The 21,012-nt window shown below is 40.5% G+C and overlaps 3 protein-coding genes across 4 annotated transcripts in view; all 3 read right to left on the bottom strand.

The window, feature by feature from the left end:
* LOC144664006 (uncharacterized) overlaps window positions 1-21,012 on the bottom strand; it is a 358,501-nt gene that overhangs the window by 296,579 nt on the left and 40,910 nt on the right. Inside the window, exons 6-7 of the mRNA XM_078525100.1 lie at window positions 8,230-8,331; window positions 7,965-8,066 (exon numbers count right to left, since the gene is read on the bottom strand). Coding sequence (XP_078381226.1) covers window positions 7,965-8,066; window positions 8,230-8,331 — 204 coding nt within the window. The remainder of the gene's footprint in view (window positions 1-7,964; window positions 8,067-8,229; window positions 8,332-21,012) is intronic.
* On the bottom strand, window positions 130-19,964 carry LOC144664028 (uncharacterized). Of its 2 annotated transcripts, XR_013572724.1 has the most exons (4): window positions 19,896-19,964; window positions 1,994-3,208; window positions 1,771-1,847; window positions 130-801 (listed from the first exon to the last, which is right to left on the bottom strand). XR_013572724.1 is itself a non-coding variant. In XM_078525142.1 (3 exons), exons 2-3 carry the CDS (start codon window positions 1,803-1,805, stop codon window positions 540-542), a joined length of 297 nt encoding a protein of 98 aa, XP_078381268.1. In that variant the 5' UTR covers window positions 1,806-1,847; window positions 1,994-3,645; the 3' UTR covers window positions 130-539. The 2 variants fall into 2 exon arrangements, 1 of the variants encoding a protein (XP_078381268.1); XM_078525142.1 differs by lacking the exon at window positions 19,896-19,964 and having other exon boundaries at window positions 1,994-3,645.
* Window positions 3,710-7,450, bottom strand: LOC144664015 (NLR family CARD domain-containing protein 4-like). The gene has a single exon (XM_078525121.1). It carries the CDS (start codon window positions 6,732-6,734, stop codon window positions 4,656-4,658), a length of 2,079 nt encoding a protein of 692 aa, XP_078381247.1. The 5' UTR covers window positions 6,735-7,450; the 3' UTR covers window positions 3,710-4,655.

The following is a 21,012-nucleotide window of genomic DNA, read 5'->3' as shown; positions in this document are numbered from 1 at the left end:
CAATCAAAAGCGTAGTGCTTCTCGGTCATGGTACGTCTATATGAAACTTTCAATGTGAAAATCATTATCTTGTGTGCCTTATCTATTATATTTGCAAACTAAAATATTACGGTAATCAAAGCAACGAACTCACACAAATAACGTATTTTAATGTCATACTAGTTTGCTAGCTACAAAAACGTGAATTGTTCCATTGTAGCAAGACATCTTCCTAATTTACAGTTGTTCCATCGAAACCAAGAAGCATTCAAAATGCAAAAAATCAAACTTAAGTATAAATTACAACATACAACCAAAGTTGAAGCTTTTCTCTATGAATGGCATTACTGTAACAAGAAATCGGGGAAAATAAAAATCCTAACTTTTGCCTGGGCAAGAACCTAAAAAAATAATTCGAAACTTGACGATTTTGGGCAAAGAAACGAAAAGAAAAAATAAAATAAAGTAAACGTCTTTAAGGATATTTTAAAAGATTTACTTAAAGAGATCTTTCAAGGTCCAAGACTCGATGGTTGATTCTATACACTTGAAGGGATTCATCAGTAATGGTACACGGCAGTTCTTTTGGAATGACCGTCGTCATATCGATTTTCTTTAATACTCCAAGTCCATTCCTTTGTAAGCTGTTCAGTACTTCTGACGGAAACAACAGGAGCAGTTGGCTGCGACTTGCCGTTAAATTGTGCTTCGTCTGCATAAGAATCACAATGGCGCATGGTCTTGTGCAATGGAGGACTGCTTGAGCTATGGTCGTGTTTTTTGCCCGCTGTAAACATAAGTCTAATCATTGGTATGGACAAGCTATAAGAAATAAAAAGAAATCAATTAAGAGTTGGAAGTTGATTGCAAAGTTGCTATGAATGTTGTTATGCGTTGCCTTTACCGAAACCAAGAATGGTTGTTTGTATGACTACCTACAGTGGTGCTTTCCTGTCGAACAATCGTTACTCCTACGCACTGCAACATCCTTGTGCCCCCTTAAGCAACAAATTAATAAATAGTTCGCTGCATCGGAGTCCCACACGGTAAATATAAATAACAGTCAATGGAGAACTATGACTTTTATACTATGACTTTTATACTACTATATTTTAATCATGTTATAATAAATTTTTTTTTGTTTTTCATTTTTTCATTCAGCCATTTTCGTTCATTGAATGCACAGTTATCCAGATAAAGTCATACACAGTGTTTTCGCTTAAATTCAGTTTAATCCTGGGAGCTATATATCTCAGAAAGCTTCTGTATATCCTAGGGTAGATTGAAGTCGATTAAACCAAGTAAGACGTTTGAGACACATATGACATCCTTTTTTTCTTCGGTTGCCCACAACCATCACCTATTCATGTACCTAACGCACGCTGAGCACACCTAAAGGTCAGGACACACTAGGAGAAAAGTCGCAGCGACAGGTCGCTCCGTGTGTACTGCTTCAAAACATGTCGCTGCGAAAAGGCGCTTGTTCGGTGCACACGCAGCGAGTTTGGAAGAGGGTCTTGGAGGGGTGGAAATGTGAAGTAGTTTTCCAATTCAATGTGGCGAAAATACACGACGCTCGCTCATTGGTTAATTTATATTTTGTCGTAGCGACTTGTCGCAGAAGTGAGCACATGCTGCAAAATCGCTGCTTTTGCTCATTTTGTCGCTGCGTTTAGTCGCACGAATTTAAACTGGAATTCATGCAACTGATCGCAGCAACAGAATTCTGTCGCAGAGAAAAACAATTGTTGCAAAAATGCAGCTTGTCACACGTGTCAGGGCCAGACCTACCAGTAATGCCCGCTCGGTCCGTAAACTAGAAACATCCCAGGCAATATTAACCCAGTACGGTCCTCGTGCTCGGTTACCTAAGAGGTAAGTAAATGGAGTTAAAAATCAGTAAAAGTTTATTAAACGGAAAATGTGGAGGTGGAAGATCACTCACTTATCATAAAACCAAACTTAAAACGTCAATGTGAAATCTTAGCAAACCTATTCTTCCGAAAAGGTATACCTTAACTATTGTGATCAACTTTCTCTTTTCGTTTTCTCTCTGCTCCAGTTGCGTTGTGCCACTGCTACACTGTGCCTAAGTTCCACTGTACCTCGGTTCCACTGTGCCTCGGTTCCACTGTGTCATCACTCCCCTTGCCACTGTTCCACTGTTCCTGTTTTCCCCTTTGCACCGTTTCACTGTACCACCATTCCACTATGCCATCGTTCCGCTGTGCCACCGTTCCCCCGTTCCACCGTTTCCCTGTGCCACTGTTCCACGGTGCCACTGTTCCACTGTACCATTGTTCCACTGTGCCATCGTTCATCTGTGTCAATGTTCCACTGTGCTACCGTTCCCCGCTGCCACCGTTCCACTGTGCCTTAGTTCCATTGAGCAGCTCTGCCTTGTTTCACTGTGCCTCTGTTTCACTGTGTTATTGTTTAACTGCGCCACTACTCCGCTATGCCTCCGTTCCACCATGCTATTCTACCTCCGTTCCACTAAGCCGCTGTTCCACTATGCCACCTATCCACTGTGCATGGTTCCAATGGTCTCTGTTCCACCATGCAACTGAGCCACTGCTATACGGTGCCGCTGTTCAGCTGTTCCACTGTGTCCCTGTATCACAGTTCCGCTGTGCCATTCTGCCAATATGCGACTGTTCCACCAAGGCACGGTTCCACTGTGCCACAGTGCCTCTCTTCCAGATTGCCTCTGTTCCATTTTGCCACTACTGTATGTCTCCGTTCTACTCTGCCTCTGTTCCTTTGTGCCAGTGTGCGATTGTTCCATTGTATCCCTGTCCCACCGTGCCACTGTGCCTCCATTCAAATAAGCAACTGTTCCACTATGTCTGCAGTGTGCCATTCTTCAGTGCCGCTGTTCCACTATGCCGCTGTTCTACAGTTTAACTTCCACTATAACTCTGCTCCACTGTGCCACTGTTCTACAGTGCCACTTTTCCACTGTGCTATAATTCTACACTGTTACTGCACTACAGTACTTTTCCTCTATCCTCACTGAGCCACTGTCCCACAGCGCGACTGTGCCTTTGTGCGACTATGCTACTGTTTACTGTGTCACCGTTCCACTGCGACACTGTACCTCTGTATCATTGTGCCACGGTTCCACTGTGCCACTGTGCCTCACTTACACTTTACCTCTGACCATTGCAGAGCTGTACTTCTGCTCAACTCTGCCACTGTTACGTAGTGCCACTGTACCTCTGTTTCACTCACTTGCGTTTCACTGTGCTACTGTGCATTTGTTTAACTATACTTCCATTCTAACTATTATCCCACTTTTCCTCTGCCTTCACTCTGCAATTGTCCTACTGTGCGACTGTGCCTCTGTTTTTATGCGGCACTGTTGCGCTGTGCCACTGCGCCTCTTCACCATTGTGCCACTGTCACCACGCGCAACTGTACAACGGTGCGTCTGTTCAACTGTACCACTGTTCTACAGTGCCATTGTAACACATTGCCACTGCTCCACTGTTCCATTGTTTTACATGACACTGTTCCGTAGTGCCGCTGTAAATTTGTTCCATTCTGCCTCCGCTCCACTGTTCCTCTGTACTACTACTTTATTGCTCCTCTGCCTCCACTGTGCCACTGTCCCAAAGTGCGACCGTACCTCTGTTTTACTGTTCCACTGTACCTCTATTCCACCGTTCTTCTACCTACTACACGACTGTGTCACTGTGCCCTTAGGTCTGCACCATTGTGGCACGGTTCCACGGCGCCACTTTTCCATCGTGTGACTTCGCCTCTCTACCACCCTGCCTCCGTTCCTCTGTTCCACTGTGTGACTTCCATTGTGCATCTCTACCACCCTGCCTCTGTTCCTCTGTGCCACTTTTCCATTGCGTGACTTCGACTGCCTCGCTACCACCCTGCCTCTGTTCCTCCGTGTCACTGTACCTTTATTCCACTTTGTCTGTTTTACTGTGCCACTGTTAATCCGTGCCTCTGCTTCAGTGTACCACTTTTGCGACTATGCTATATTACTGTTCTTGTTCCACTGTGCCTCCTCCTCCGCTGTGTCACTTCCCCAATGTGTCTTTGGTACACTGTGTCTCAGTACCACTGGGCCACGGTGGTAAATGTGGCAAGGAGCTCAGTTCCACCGTTGCATTGTTCCACTGTATGACTATTTTACTTTGCCCCTGTTTCACTGCGTCACTGTCTCCCCTGTACAACTGTTCCACAATTGCCACTGTTCCATTGTTTTGAAATAACATTTTTCTGGTTCTTTTTTTTCTGAGTTGAGGAGACAGTTTGTAGTACCTATTAACTATTTTTTATTGAACTTCCTTGTGGTTACAAGGAAGTTCTTACTTGCCCAGCATATTTAACGTAGTGACTTATATAATATTCATTATCATGTCCTGAAGAGAACCCTGAAGAGGTTGAAAATTCTAGACGATATCAATGTAACTTTTTCACGCTCCAAACGGTTGAAAACAAATAAATCTAGAAAAAAATAAGCAAATCACTTAACTATTGTTCTTATAAATTCTTCATAAAAAGCAGTGTTGGATAATATATAACAGAGTTCATGCAAAAGACGAAACCTGTAAAATGGTAAAAAGTTTAGAACATTTATATCAGATGGGTCCTTTAATTTCGTAAACTGAAATGAGAGCCTCTATTGTCGCTCTATTCAGGTTCAGATGGAGTCAGAGAACAACACGATCACCATGTTCCAAGTGTAGTTCACTGACTACAGCTTCACTTATGTGATTTTTAAACAAATGCAGCTTCCTCAGAACTGCATTCTTTCTCATCGCTTCAGCTAGACCAGTAGCCCCTTCGTCACCAATGTTATTGTGAGACAAATTCAACACTGCCAGATTTGTGTTCTTTTGTAATGCTTCAGCTAGTACAGCAGCACCTTGGTCACCAATGTAATTGCCAAGCAAAATCAACTTTGTCAAACTTGTGTTCTTTTGTAATGCTTCAGCTAGTCCAGCAGCACCTTTGTCCCCAATGTTATTTTCAGACAAATACAACTCTGTCAGACTCGTGTTCTTTTTTAATGCTTCAGCTAGTCCAGTAGCCCCTTCGTCACCACTGTAATTGAGAGACAATTCCAACACTGCCAGATTTGTGTTCTTTTTTAATGCTTCAGCTAGACCAGCAGCACCTTCGTCCCAAATGTTATTTTCAGACAAATCCAACTCTGTCAGACTCGTGTTCTTTTTTAATGCTTCAGCTAGTCCAACAGCTCCTTGGTCACCAATGTAATTGTGAAACAAACTCAACCCTGTCAGACCTGTGTTCTTTTGTAATGGGGCAGCTAGTCCAGTAGCACCGTGGTCACCAATGTAATTGTAAGACAAATCCAACTCTGTCAGATTTTTGTTGTTTTGTAATGCTTCAGCTAGACCAGCAGCGCCAACGTCACCGATGTCATTTCCAGACAAATTTAACTTTGTCAGACTTGAATTACCTTTAAGTACTTCAGCTAAAACAACAACGTCAGGCTCAGTTTCTGATTCGAGAGCAAAACTTTGCAGTTTAAGCAATGAGCCAAACATGCGTGCCAATTTTAAATGAAAATCACTGTGTTCTTGTTTACATTCTCTAATTCCCTCCAATACAACAGGAACGTAGTCACCGTCATCTTCATGGTTCACTTGTGTGGTTAAATTCTTGACAAGAGCTTCTGTTGTTTTGTCGCAACGTGCCGCTATCATGCCACATGTGAATTTAATCACCTCTTTCAGCTCATGGAAGTATCTTCTGTCAGCAGCAAAGCTGTCAGCACTGATTTCTTTGTCAAGAAGCTGACAACACAGATAAAATGCTGCAAAGAATTCTTGGAAACTCTTGTGTAGAAAGCTGTAACGTCGGCGTGGTCTTAGTTTGCTGCCTCCTGGGTGAACTGACAGAAATCCGAATCCAGGTAAGTCAGCTGAATGGCTTCCGAGCTCACTTTCCTCAAAGTCCAAGTTGCCGTGACGCAGACCTTTCAAAGCTATCCAGCCAAGGTGTTTGAACTGAGTTTTGTAAGCTTCAATGAGATCCGCGCTGTTTTCTGGTAATCCTTTCTTCTGTATGTATCGTCTCAGGACACACTGTACTATATCCATATACAGTTTAGTTCTACTTTCTGGAAAAGCACCCTGAAATTCTTCGCAAACGAGACATAGAAGTGCAGTGTTCAGAGGATTTGCCGTTAATTCGTTCAAGTTTTCATCAATTTCCAGCTTGTACAAGAGCGTTTGGGCCAAATCCTCCATGGTTTTAAAATACTTGACGATAAACTGCCGTGCATCTTCTTCGCTAAACCCTTCGATCTCCAGCAAGGTGTCACAGTGTATTCTCACCTTCATTCCAGCGTCGTGCCGTGCCGTAGCAACCAATCCACATTTTGGAAGTACTCTGCCTTGAATGATTTCTGAGAACATTGGCAGTTTATTCGCAGGAACCTCGTCTAATCCATCAAGTATCAGCAATACGTTAGACTGGTTGTGGCGAATGAAGTCGAAGAATCTTTCTCTGACGTCTTCTTTAACATCTCGAGGCAGAAGTTGATCATCAATGGCCTCCCATAGGTTAGACGTCATATCACGACACCTCAGCAACAACACTGTTTCGAGCCTTGAAAAACTGCTTTCTGGTTCTTGTTTTCCTGTAGCCCAGTCATATACAAACTTTTTGCAGTATGTTGTCTTCCTCATACCAGGTTTTCCTTCAATTAACACTGTTCTTGGATGTGGACATTCTTCATGTGGTTTAAAGATCCCAGACATGTTAACGGTGTTAGTTGTCGCTGTTCCTCTCGTTTTCTTTCTGCTGACCACTTTGAGTCTGGTGAAAATATCATCAAGATGAAAGTGAAACTCTTCACACCACGGAAAAGGGGCAAGCCATCCCTCGCGGAGTTTGTAGAGCTGACAAATTGCATCAATGATTTCGGTTGGATCAAAAACATCTAGAAGTAAGTAAATAAAGCCACTTCAAGTACTTATTATGTTCTTTCGCCAACTCTTGATTCATTTGATTATATTTCATACGTTTTTAATTTATAAACGATTTTAACATTAACCTTAAAAAAATGTAGGTATTTAATGTTTTTTTGCTCTGAAACTGATAATATTTTTATATGATTTTGCAAATGCACTTTAAAATAGAAAATGAAATGAAAATTCAGTTTTCGTTTTAAATTTAACTTGAAATTAAATGATTAACTTGAAAGCAAAATAGAACATTTCATGGCATAAAATGGAGTAATAACAATGGGCCACCAAATGCTGTTCGTATATTGCCACTAATTTTATAGTTTTTGGGACGGTGTCAGACAAGCACACTTTTTTCAACGTGTACTATAGTGGATAGTTATTTGTTTTCCTTTTTAGCTCATTTGCAATCCGGAGAAGAGTCTAAAACCAGCTAGGTTTCCAAGAGGCAATAAGTCAACACCTCAAACATGTATTCAATCAACCAGAGTTTTACTACAGCAGCTAGCCACAACTAGCATATGCAGCCTCCCACCACCTCCCCGGTTCTTCTCTCCTTTTCTTTCTCTCCAAACATTCCCGAGGATAACAGGCGGATCTTACCTTCCAGCTCGGGTTCCCTTTCTACAGGCGGTGCTCGGCTCGTCAAAGTGTCTAACTTTTTTTCAACTTTTATCGCCTCAAGATTGTCTTTGGTGCTTTCTAAGAATCAAATCCCTTTTCATTAAGTGAAATCAAGACAGTGACTTTTAAATTTCTTTCTTAGATGGTCTTTGTGTTACCTCATTTTGAGTAATTCTTTGTGAAGTAGTACAAAGTAGTATCATCATAAGAACTCTATTAAGCCTCCCCCACCTTCTCTTTTATGCACTTCTCTCTAATTTTCTTTTCAGTGATAATTACCTACAAAGGTTTCATTATTAGCGACGCGAATGCGAACTATTTCCCAGACGACACCCCTTAGTGGGACCCTTAGGTCTACAATAACTTTAATTGGAGTCGTAAACATAGTTTCATCTTCACCTTCATCCTTCACTTCTTGTCTTGATGACATCTGAGTATTCAACTTTTCAGCGATGTTTCGTATTTCACTTCTCATTTGCAGAAAATCATCTCTTGCTTGGTCTGAGGATATGAATCGTCAGTGTAGAGTTTAATTTCTATCAAGTCAGTCTCTAAAAGTGCAACTCAGGGCGAGTAAAGAGATACCTAAAACGAACTTCTTTTTCGCTAGATTAGCTGTTTTGTGCTGTGTAAAAACTGCTATCGCCCTTCATTTAAAACTGACCTTCATCCTGGGTTTCTTCCCTTTGTGCCATCAAAGTGTCCAACTTGCCGCTTATGTTTCCTATCTCACTTTTCATCTGCTGAAGTTCGTTTCCGAGTTTGTCTGAGGATGAACATTTACATAAGTTTCCGTTTAGTTTGATGGTGTCTTTATAATGGGAGTGTCAGATTGCATTAGCTGTTGTAATTGTTAAAAGATCAGAGATACCAAACAAGAAAAATATTAATGTGTTAAAAGCATAAATTTCTATCAGTTTGCGCTGTTATTTAATCAGAAGTGTTCTCCTTAGTCTACAGTTGGTAAACGTAATTTTATCAACTTTTTATTTCAGCTTTTGGTATCAATAATTTTGTATGTTTACCTTTTTAAAAAGTCAATCAGTCAGTCTCGCTTACTTTGTGTGAGGGTTGGTAATCAGAAAAACTTTCGGCCCCTTGTTTGAGGTTAACACTCAAAAGCTCAACTGCAGCTCACGCATGAAACCATAAGTGGAGCTTTTTTTCGACCGACCTGGAATATTTTTTCGCATACAATCTTTGATTACACCCGTCCATTGTGAGGTCAATGATTAGAATCATAGTTGCCTGTTTTGCAACATTTTAAGCTTAATTCTAACATACCTTCTATTCCATCAAGTTTGTCCTTGATGATGTCTTCATCTTTCTTCCATTGCTTTAGCAGCTCTCTGTAGTATTCCTCCGTGTCGGGATCCATGCACGCAGTCTTGAGCTTATTGATTGCTGTTCCATAACTCGCTCCTCCCAGTGCTACCAGCGCGTTACCGATATCCTGCCAGTAGGTGTTAAATGTAGCATCATCAACAGAAGCCTGGCTGGCATGGCCGTATACAGTATTACGGTAGTACTTCACCCTGGCTATGTTGGCTTCTTTACTTGTGTCAGCAGGAGGCGGAAGACTGTCCCATCCAGTGACGGGAGCGTGCAAACCACAGATATTCCTCAGCAGTACCATCAGGAGCGTTACATCAAAGCTCGCTGATGAAACAGTTGAAGGGATAGTAGGGTACAACTTTCCCCATTGGGTAGGATTGAGGATTCTTCTCGTCCTAAGGGTCTGTAGTGTCGCATGTTCTGGATGACGTGCCAAAACAAGATGCAGTCCTGCTGGAGGGTGTATACCATCAAAGGTGTCCCTCAAGGCCTGGGATCCCACATCCACCAGCAGACGGCACAACCGAGCGTAGTTGGTCGTCTCCTTGGTGGATGCAACTGGTGGTGGAGAAGCTGAAGCCATGGAGTCGCGATTAAATGAACCTAGAAAAATAATTCGTTCGATTTGTTATCAGTTTTGAAAGTTTAATCCTATCTTTAAACCAAAGACTTCATACATCGGTTTCCCGCACTTTTGACTTTCGTGCTCTGATACTTCAATGGGTCAGTGCAACAATTCTTAAAGACGATTTCCAGTCCGTACTGCGCAGACTCGGGGTTTGTTTTCGTTTTTGTCTTGAGTTCGTTGAAACGTTACACTTCGGCGACAGCATACATGAAGTTTTTTAGACCGCCATTACAGTTCGTTTCGTTCAAGAATTCCCGATGAGCTGAAACGACGGTTTGAAATAGGTCAAGGTTCTTCTACTCGTTATTATTTGTTCTGCACGGATATCTGGCGTTAATAATGAAGAATCGAAAAAGGTAAGTTTGTCACGGAATTTTTAGTTTTGCTTGTAAACATTTCTTCGTGTGAGGCTCACATAAACATTGCAGCCGAGATTGCGCAGTACGGACTGGAATTCATCTTTATTTTTTTTGTAAAAGGTTTTTGAAGCGTTCTCTGGTTAAAAATTTTGTTAAAAATAAGCTTTCGGCTGCCAAACTACAGCCTTTAACGAATGATAAAAATGGCACGAATGAATAAATATATAGAGTAAAATGTGTGAAAAAAAATACAGAATAAAAATGCGTAAAAAGGTGACAAGAAAAATAGTGAGAATTTGATAATAAACGAGAACTATTTTAAAAGAATAGAATATTGTGGGGGTAATGACCTAGCATTGTTGTCCGCTTCAGTTGTCATGGCAGTGTGCCATGACTCAAGAGTTTTTCGCACGCGATAGTCTCCTTTGTCGATGACTCTTAATTAGTCACTACTACAATAATGATACCAAACAAAAATCCAATCATTGTTAAACAAGCTGTGGTCATTTTCATGACGTCACTGGTATCCATAGCAACATTATTGCTTGTTAAAACACCCTTAATTTCGCTTTAGTGCTTATCACTCAAAAACAAGCTATGAAACCCTTTTTTAATTACTGAGTAATAATCATCATTAATTAAGATACAACTTTTTACAAGGTTGAAAATATTCCTTGATATATGAGATATGAGCCCCTTTAAGTCAGACTAGCGTTTAAAAGGTTTCGTATTAGGTTTTGTTGGGTGATTGCCCCATCTGCCCATTCACAAAACTAAATTATTCCCATATTCCCTGTCAAAATGTTTATTGTAAAATTTGCAATAATATGCTTTTTTAGATTTAAATTATTTTTGGTTTATATTCAAGGGGAAGATAATAGTCCTCAGCTTACAGGGAATCCGGTATGAAACTGCCTTTAAAATAGCCTGATGACCAATAAAACGGACAAACGCAATTTCTAAAACATGAAATAAAAAAGAACCCAGGTAAACATAATAAAGGGGCTTTCATTTATTAATGCATAGGGAGGGAGCGGGAGCAAAATCACTTGGGGTGGCTTCCACAACGACCCCCACCCCCCTCCCCCCCCCATGCAATAATGAATGATGGCCCCAAATTTCACAGAGAAGAAAGGAAGGGGAAAATTTCAAATTGTTAACTTTGCTTATAAACAGTTTACATAAATTTAAATTATGATGATATGTCACGGAACTAAATGCTCTTGGGAATTTATCCATTATTTGTTGAAGCAAATTTTTGGAGCATGTGAACCTACAATTCCAGAAAAAGGTATTCGGGACACCTCTAATAACGATTTGTTACGAATGCTATGAAATACGCTATGAAAATACGCTATGAAAAGACCCGTCTCCCCCCTTTACAATGTTGCGAAATAAGTAGCAATGGGAGGCATTGTTGTTTCAGGTTACACAACATTCCAAAGGGGGAGAGGGGGAGTTTGTAGATATTTTCATGTTTCAAGTGAGGAAAAACAGCAAGTGCCCCAAGAATGTTGTCTGGGATTTTAGATTGTATTTAGCCTGCAAAAATATTTCCCATTTCGTTTTAAGAATCAAGAAAAAACGCGTTAGACGTGAGGAGCCGATATTTTGCAGTGTAAAACATGTTATAATCATATTGGAGTGCAACCCACTATCTGTAGACGTTTGCACTGATCACGCAACACTAGCAATTACACAAAGTTACATCGAAATGTCACTCGCAATGACAATCGTGAGAACTGAGAAGCTACTTTCGATTTCACTTTCAATTTCCGCTTTCATGCTCGCTCGTCCCTCTGAACAGTTTTCTTACTGTTCTCGTTAATTAAATATCATTCTTCTACAATGAGTGCCGATGTTTTGATAATAAAATAATTTCGGGAATAAATATATTTGCTGAACTTGCTTATGATACTCAGCGATATCATTTTCTTTTGCTTATGTTTTATAATTGCATTTCAACCACCAAGCTTACCTTGAACGTAAAAAGTTCCCTCTGAACCAAATTAACGTCTCTCGCTCGCAATCATCTCCAAGACATCAACAACACAAAAACTGTGGCTGTAAAGAGGCAATAAATTCCTGTATAACATCAAATGAGACGAACATTAACTTCATTATAGCGTTGGAGATAAAAACTTTTATGCGGTAAGCTGTTATAGATCGAGTTATAGAATTGAGCATCTAGCTTACCTTGAACTTTAAACCAAATTAACGTCTCTTGCTCGCAATCAACTCAAAGACATCAACAACACAAAACTGTGCCTGTATAACATCGAATGATACGAACATTAGCTTCATTTAGCACTGGAGATAAACACCTTCCTTCATGCAGTAGGCTGATATAGCACAACTTGAAAGCTCCCTCTAAACCAAATTAACGCCTCTCGCTCGCTCCAAGTCATCAACAACACAAAACTGTGGCTGGAAACAAGCGATGAATTCCTATAGAACATGCATTGAATGAGACGGAATATAAGCTTCATTTAGCGCTAGTGATGAAAACCTTCATGCATTAGACTGTTATAGAGAACTAAGCATCTAGCTTACCTTAAACTAAACAGGTCCCGCCTCTCGCTCGCTTTTAACTCCCAGACATCAACAACACAAAACTGTGGCTGTGAAGAGGCGATTAATTCCTGTATAACATCAAATTAGACGAGTATTATTTATTGCTTCGTTTAGGAAAAATCTTCATGCAGTAGGCTGTTATTGAACTAAGCATCTACGTAGCTTACCTTGAACTTAAGAAAGTTTCCACTGAACCAAATTAACCCCTCTCGTTTGGAATTAACTTCTGGACATTAACACAAAATGTGGTCGTGGAGAGAAGATGAATCCCTGTACAACATAGAATAAGACGAAAATTAACTTCATTTAGCGTTGGAGATTAAAATCTTCTTGCCGTAAGCCGTCATAGAATATGTCTAGTCACGCGAAGCAAATGTTAGCTAATGTTTCTCAGTAAATGTACTTACCCGTGATCTCGGTATAAAGTGAATGTATCTCGATGGATTTGTTCATTTAAAGTGCTTCGTAAATCTTTACACTTTCCGCCATCTACTGAAAAGCTGCTCACAGAACTAAAAGATGTTGTCTGGAGATATGTTTTTCTGAAGGATCACGAGATCAAAAGCACTCATCAGAATGCGACGGATGAAATTACAGCAGGTCAGACAAATGTCACGCTGACTTGTCCAAAATAACGCAACTCTGATGTTTTCGTGACACTCAATGGTTTATTTTATGTCTTTTCCTCCAAGAATTTTATTTGCTGTTTAACATTTGAATAGTTGCAAGTGTGAAGAACATATATTTTCAACAAACCGCAAAAGATTTGATTGATAGCAACGAAATTATGGTTGAGGGTTCATTTGTTATAGCGTTGAGAGGCACAGTAATATGTTACTTAATTATAACGTCTACAAAATGTGATGCATTTTCTATTGAATTTAATCAAAATGGAATGACCGTGTATTTTGACCTCAAGTAACAAATACAAAAAAAAAGTGTTCGGGTTGTAGCCAGGCATGTTAAAAGTTCGAATTAATGTGTGATAAAAACTACTACTTTTGTTGCACTCGGAAAGTTCATTTAGTTTTTATCACACATTCGTTACATATTTTAACCCTCGGACGTACAAGCAAACTCATACCCCCATCATCGTACAAGGGGGGGGGGGGGGTGGATGGAACCCCTCCCCGGAGTTTTCGTTATATTAAGGCGTAGCGAAATTATTTTGCTCTGAGAAGAAAGCCCTTAGCTTACTCTACAAGATGACATAATTTTTATTGGCTGTGACGTCATATGACGTCACGTGACGTCATAAGAGCCGCCATCTTGGATCCGCCATCTTGGATTTCAACATTTTGTTAGAAAGTCACAAAATAACGAAAATTGATGCAAAATTAAGCTAGAATGCTTATGCAATGTAAAAATAAATCTTACACTTCTGCTTGATAAAACTGGAAAAAATCAAGAAAAATGTTAAAAATGACGATTTTTGGCAAGACCTGCTTGTATTTATGACGTTGCCATGGCAACGTCATATACCATGGACACATGGTTGACATATCAAAATTTCCGCAAAGGATGAATGAACAGCTACCGAAAGTTTCAGCATTGTAGGGTAAATGCTTTTTTCAAAATTGGGAAAAAACCTTACGGGGGGGGGCATCCACCCCCCCCCCCCCAGGGTTAACAGGACGCCGTTGAACATTTGCATTTTTATCTTGCTGAAGAAGACAAAAGTATTGGCCGAAACGACCAAAAACAATATTTGTAGCCAGTGTCAACTTATTAATTCGAATTTTTAACAAATACAAAATTCTAAATTCCAACCAACCAGCCATAATTAAATAAATTAGGCTTAATTGTTCATCTTTGGAGCTTTTAGCAATCCCGCAATTCTACTCGCCTCCGTTTAAAGTAAAAATATCTTGAGTCACCAAAAAGGACTGAACCAAAATAATACTGATGCCCGTTTAGTTTAATTTTTGGTCAGTAGTTATCAGTGATTCAGGTGACAAGAAAAAAAGTGTCGGAACCCTGTGAAGTAGTGTTTCTGCTTTGCCTTTTTAGGTCTTTTTGAGTGATTCAGTTTTATTTGCATTTGAAGATACATTTGCTACCACCCAGCACTCATTAGTCTGTAGAACATGGTTCTTTGTGTCTTCAGTGTTTTAAGCTTGCATTTCATTCAGTTTATCGTTTTACCTTATATTGCTGATCAAGATCTACGCCAACATCCGGCTTCACTTCGCTGCTGTTTGTACAAGTGGTCCTTTCATTATTGTGGTCTCTTAACACTTGCAGATCGACTTGAGACCTCTCTTTGGTCACGATAATTATACTAGGTCCTTCAACCAACCTTATACTAGGTCCTTTTGCAATAAAAATAAGCACAAAGAGCGAGAACTACTGACAGGTGAGGACCGAGAGTAAAAGGTACAAGAAGTGGAACACAGCCCCCTCCCTCCCCCTTCCCCCAATAACCTTTCTTTCTTATGAGCTTTGTTGCCTATGGTGACATCAAAAAAGGGCAGGACGTGATTGACTTCCTTTTACATGGTAAAGTGAATATTAGGGTGTTGACTGTTAATGAAGTCAAAGAAAAGGTTGCCATCCCGCTCGGAGTGGAACAGGAAAAATGAGTCATTGGACAGATCTTCCAATGTATTCAAACATCTACAGAGTTCAGAAACTTGTCTTGGCTCGTGTTCTACAGACTGCTTTGAGGTTTTAGACTCTGCATCAACTAGGCACCAAGTTAAGCTAAAAGAAGCGATGTACATAAAATGGGAAAAGCCCGACCTGAATCAACAGGTCAAACACATAAATTTTACGCTTTCTTTGTAGGTGCGCTGACCAAAAGTTCTTTTGGCCAGGTGCACGTGCACTTTGTAGCTCCGTTGAAAGTTTAAATTAAGTGTATTCGCGTAACGTAATATAACGCTCACATTGTACGCTATATAATTTCACTTTTTTACAACAGCCGTTGCACTGAAGATGACGGATGTCACGTCGAAACATGTTTGTAAACTTAAAGAAAGTTGTACTGTTCCTGAAGTTATCAAAAGTTTTGCTGTTAACTCGACCATTTGGACAATAACAACAACAAGGTTTATTTGAACTGTTAAACTACAAGTAACAACTTAAACAATTATGTGGATATTTTTCACTAAATATATTTAGTTGGTATTGTTTCAAAATGAAAACGATAGCGATTTAGCTGCAAAGAACCTTGTTCAACACACCCTTCACTAAACCTATAAAACCAAGCGTGCTAGAATGATCCTTTTCGGGTTTCACAGCCATCCCTTAACTGCTTACACAGATTTTTACTTAACAGTTCTACCAACTTGCGTTGGATATTTAACAATTATTCCACGAGAGCGCGTTTAATATGAGATCAGGCCCGGCAAGGGGTTTTGGGTATACGGTATCTTGGGTGTTTTTAACCAAGGTATTCGGTATCTTTTTGCTGAAATACGGGTACTAAGTATTTTGTTTTCCTGGATTTTTGGAATTTGTATATAAGCGTAAAGTGTCTTATCCTCAGTGCTTGTTTCACTTTTAAAAAAATATATAAAAGATCCGCAGTTATTGCGTCACTAAATCGAGTGCATGCTGTGAGTGGTCATGAATGGTGATTTTGACTTTGTCAAAGCTGTTAATTAGGGATGGACCATTATTTTTTTTTGGAGATGGGGAAGGGAACAAAAATCCTGAAAAAAGTTGTTTGCACGAGCAAAAAGGCTCAAATAAATTGTTGCGGACATGAGAAGGAGACCATTGATAGTTTGATGACAATAGATAGTCATGGAGCCATTTATACATCATGATATATGATCAACAGCACTCTTTTTGATGCCCAGGATGCTGGAAATTGCATTTCCGATCTTCTAGATTTCAAAATTTTGCCCCCAGACCCCCTAAGCTAAAAGGGGCCTTACGGCCCTTTCTGTGGTCACATCAACCTATTCCCAATCGGAAGCTGCTTATAAAAAATGTCATTGAAAACCCTGAATTACTTGTTTGTGTAACTGTAAGACACCCTGATCAAAAGAGGTGAGCGCTGGTCACACGAAACACGTAGAAGACAAAAATGTTCACAAAGTAGTTCACGCAGGTGCTGCTCACTGCAAGCATTAAACAAAAAGAGGAAAAGGACATGTTTTTTTTAAGTTCTATACATATTAAATAACCAACCAAGGCCACTATCTGGACACACACAAAAAAAAATTTCTGCAGGAAGTCACAGCCCGAAAAGAATTGTTTACACAGACAACAACACATAAAAAATTGTTTGTCTTGAAAAAAAATTGGATCCCTCCCGTCCCCTAGTTACACCAGCCTTTGTTATCAGATTTAATAATTTTAGGTATTTGGTATCAACGTTTTTGCAGTTTTCAGGTATTTTGGTATCCCAGGGGGTAAAAATGGGGTATATTGGTATCCCACTACCCCCCTGGCTGGGCCTGTGAGATGGTAAATAGCCAACAATACGCGTAGCGCCAAGAAGTTGGCTATAACTATCTCATGCCTAACAAGTGTGAGTGGAATAATTGTTTTATTAAAATCGCCCATAGAGTTCCAATATTTGAGCTCACCAGCTGTTTTTGTTTACGCGTATCCGGGTATATGAGCTCATGTACCATTGCCTGTTAACAAATAAAAACGCAGGAATTGCAATGTACCATTGCTAGTTTCTAATAAAATGTGATAAAAAACCAAACGAAAGAAAGAACTACTTGCATTGGTTATGGTTGATCACTTCCTTGAAGCCTTAATAATTCATGAAAAACAAAGGCTATCAGTGTTTTGGTTATGCGATCTTAATAAGCATAAATTTTAAAGTTTTTGGATTTCTTTGATTTCTCCGTAGTTTTTGTTTCGATTAAGAAGATCTATCAAACACTAGAGAGAGTGTTTCATCCCGTTTCCAAAACCTCGATGTTCGTCAAAATACCCCGCTACGTTTCGTATTTTCAAATCAGCGTGTTTGTCAAATCTCTTCTTGGTGTTTGGAGATGTGATAAAACACTCTCTCTCCTCTTTGATTTATAATATCTTGTGTGATGTCTGGCAGACGAAATATTAAAACACTAATCTCAAACAAATATAACGTATTTTTAATGTTACGCTAGTTTGATAGTTACAGAGACGGAAACTGTCTCCGATATTTTCAGTTTATGTGATAATATTTAACTAATTTATAGTTGTTAAAACCAGGCCAAAAAGCATTAGAGTCAGCCATTGGAAAAAATTGAACTTAAATATAAACTACAATATATAACCAGAGTCTAAGCTATTAACTGGAAATGAAACAAGACTGCTTGTAGAAAATAATTCTTTACTTTCCCGAATTTTAGCAGGCAAACAAAAACGTTAAAACGCTGATAAAGTGAACGTGTTTAACCACCTGCTTTTTGACTATCTTTTGCAAGATTTCATTAAAAAGATATTTTAAGATCAGTTCTTGGGAAGGCCTTTCTGAAACACCTCTCCTGTAGACTTGATGGTTGATCCTGTACACTTGCAGGGATTCATCAGTATAATTACAGTTCTTTTAGGGAAGCTGTCGTCGAATCGATTTTCTTTACTACCTCAGATTCATCAGTTTGTAAGTTCATTATTTTTGCAACAAAACTTGGGCGAGACGTGCGCTTCGTCTGCACAAGTATCGCGATGGCGAATGGACCTGTGCAATGGAGAACTGCTTGAGCTATAGCTGTGTCATTTGCCCGTATTCCACATTTGTCTGACTACAGGCGGGAACAAGCTATAAGCAATTAAAAAGTAATCTGTTAAGAGTTGAAGTTGATTACAACGTTACTATAAAATGTTGCAAAGCTTTGTCTCTACCGAAACCAAAACCTGATTGCCCACAGTGGTGCTTTCCTGTCGAACAATCTTCATGAGGAACAACGCACTGCAAAATCCTTAGGCCCGCTTAAGAAAAGCAATAATAAATAGTTCTCTGCATCGGAGTCCCACATGGTAAAAACGTAAGCCAGTAAATAGAGAAGTACCTTTTTTATCTATAGATAATTACTATATTATAATCGTGTTATTATAAATTTTTCATATTTTTCAATCATTCATTTTCTTTTCGGTTGCTTAAAGCCGTCATCTCTACAATGTATCTAACACACTATGTCAGAGCGGTTTTCACTTGAGAATCGAAAGCAATTCGCATTTGCATTGGTTTTGCATTTCTACGCATAGTGATTGGTTTAAAACTTTCGCGCCAATTTCTCAGCCAATCAGAAGTTAAACCAAAACCAATCATGACGCGCTCGCACACGTTTTCCCGTGCTTCGTGCCGGCAACATGTATTTGCTTCGAGTTTTGATTAGTTTACTGGATTGTCTGTGTTCTTTATAATTCTATAGAGTGATTACTTTGGTTTTGGTTTTACGACACTAAATTGAAAACTGATCTATTACCTAACAGTCAGGGCCAGACCATCCAGTAATGTCCGCTCGGTCTGTAAACTGAAAATCCCAGTGCGGTTCTCGTGCTCGGTTAACTAAGAGGTAAGTAAATGGAGTTCAGAATCAGTAAAACGTTATTATACAAAAAAATGAGGAGGTGGACAAATTACTCCCTAATTATTAACCCAAACTTAAAACGTCAAAGTGAATCTTAGCTAACCTATTCTTCCGCAGAGGTGTTACCTTTCTATTGTGGTTAATTCTCTCTTTCCGTCTTCCCTCTGCTCCACAGTTCCAATGTCCCTTTGCTCATTGTGCCTCCCCACCATTCCACTTCGCCATCGTTTCTTTGTGCCATCGCTCCACTAAGCCACTGTGTCACTATGCCACCGTCCCATTGTACAACTGTGCCTCTGTGCCACTGTGCTATCGTTCCACGGTGTTCCACCGTGCCACCGTGCCACCGTTCGACTGTGCCACTTTTCCACTGCGCCGTCGTTCCACTGTACAATCGTTCCACTGTGTAACTGTTTGAGTGTGCCATTGTATCTTTGTGTCACTGTTCCACTGTGCCATCGTTCCACTGTTCATTATTTCCACTGTTTCGCTGTGCCATGCTTTACTGCGCCCCAGTTCCACTGTTCTATTGTTCAATCGTTCCACTGTGCCTCAGTTTCAATGTTCCATCATTCTACTGTGACAGTTAATTGTTAGCTAGCATTTAGCACAGATTTCCGTTCCATACTGTTCCACTGTGCCACCGTTCCACTGTGCCACCGTTCCACTGTGCCACCGTTCACTGTTTCACTACTCCACTGTGCCTCCTTTCCGCCTTTCTATCCTGCCTCCGTTCCACTAAGACACCCTTGCACTATGCACAGTTCCTATGGTCCTCTGTGTAATCTACTGTACAGCTGAGCCACTGTGTCCCTGTATCACAGTTCCTCTGTGCCTCTGTTACCATTGCACCAATGTGCCTCTCTTTTATATACCTCCGACCATTCTGGAGCTGTACTTGTGCTCAACTCTGCCACTGTTACGTAGTGCCGCCTTACCTTCGTTCCACCTTTGTAAACGTTTCGCTATGCTAATGTGCCACTGTTTAACTATACTTCTATTCTTGTGTTCCCATCTATCTCGTCTCTGCAAAAAATTATTGTCCTACCTCGTGACTGTGCCCCTGTTCCACTGCAGCACTGTTGCCCTGTGGTACTGCGCCACTCACTGTGCGTGTGTTCAACTGTACCACTGTTCTATGGTGCCATTGTCAGTCATTGCCGCTGCTCCACTGTTCCATTGTATCACACTACCACTGTTCCGTAGTGCCACTGTTACTCTGTTTCACTCTGATTCACCTCCACTGTACCACTCCTCCTCTGTACTACTATTTTATTGTTCCTCCGTGCCTCTGCCTCCTATGTGCCACTGTCCTAAAGTGCGACCGTACCTCTGTTTGACGGTTTCACTGTGCCACTATTCCACTGTTTTTCTACCTACTGCACGACTAAACCACCGTGCCCTTGGGTCTGAACCATTTTGGCATGGTTCCACTGTGTGACTTCCACTTTGCCACTGTACCTTTGTTCCAATTTGTATGTTTTATTGCGCCACTCTTTATCCGTGCCAATTATATTACTGCTCTATTGTTCCACCGTGCCTCTGCCTCCGCTGTACCACTTTCCCGGTGTGTCTTTGTTACACTGTGCCTCTGTACCACTGTTCCACGGTTCCAAATATGCCATGGTTCCACTGTGCAACTGTTCCACTGTGCACTATTCTAGTGCGACAATGTGCCTCTGCTTCTTGCAATTTACTTCTGTTTTATTGTTCCACAGAGCCCCTGTGCGAGTGTTTTACTGTTTTACTGTGACACTATTCAACTGCACATTCGTGTACGGTCAAACTGTGCGTCTGTACCACTGTTTCACTATTCTATCGCTCCAGTGTGCCACTGCCCGTCTGTTCCACTATGGCACTGTTTCTCTTGTGCCACTGTCTCACTGGTACACTTTGCCACGTTGGTAACGTCACCGTGACGCTGTTACGTAGTTTTACTGTGCAACTGTTCTACTATGCTAGTGTGCCATTATTCCACCACAATCTTGTGCTTCTTTTCCACTGTTCCACTGTTCCTCTGTTTTACAGTACTACTTCTCCACCGTGCTCCGTATAACTGTGCCATT

This window comes from Oculina patagonica, chromosome 8 (genome assembly GCF_052425735.1).
Source record: "Oculina patagonica isolate OP01 chromosome 8, crgOcupat, whole genome shotgun sequence".
In the NCBI taxonomy this organism is placed as follows: Eukaryota; Metazoa; Cnidaria; class Anthozoa; order Scleractinia; family Oculinidae; genus Oculina; species Oculina patagonica.
Note: the sequence above shows the minus strand (reverse complement) of the source record. Positions and strands in the feature narration are given on the sequence as shown.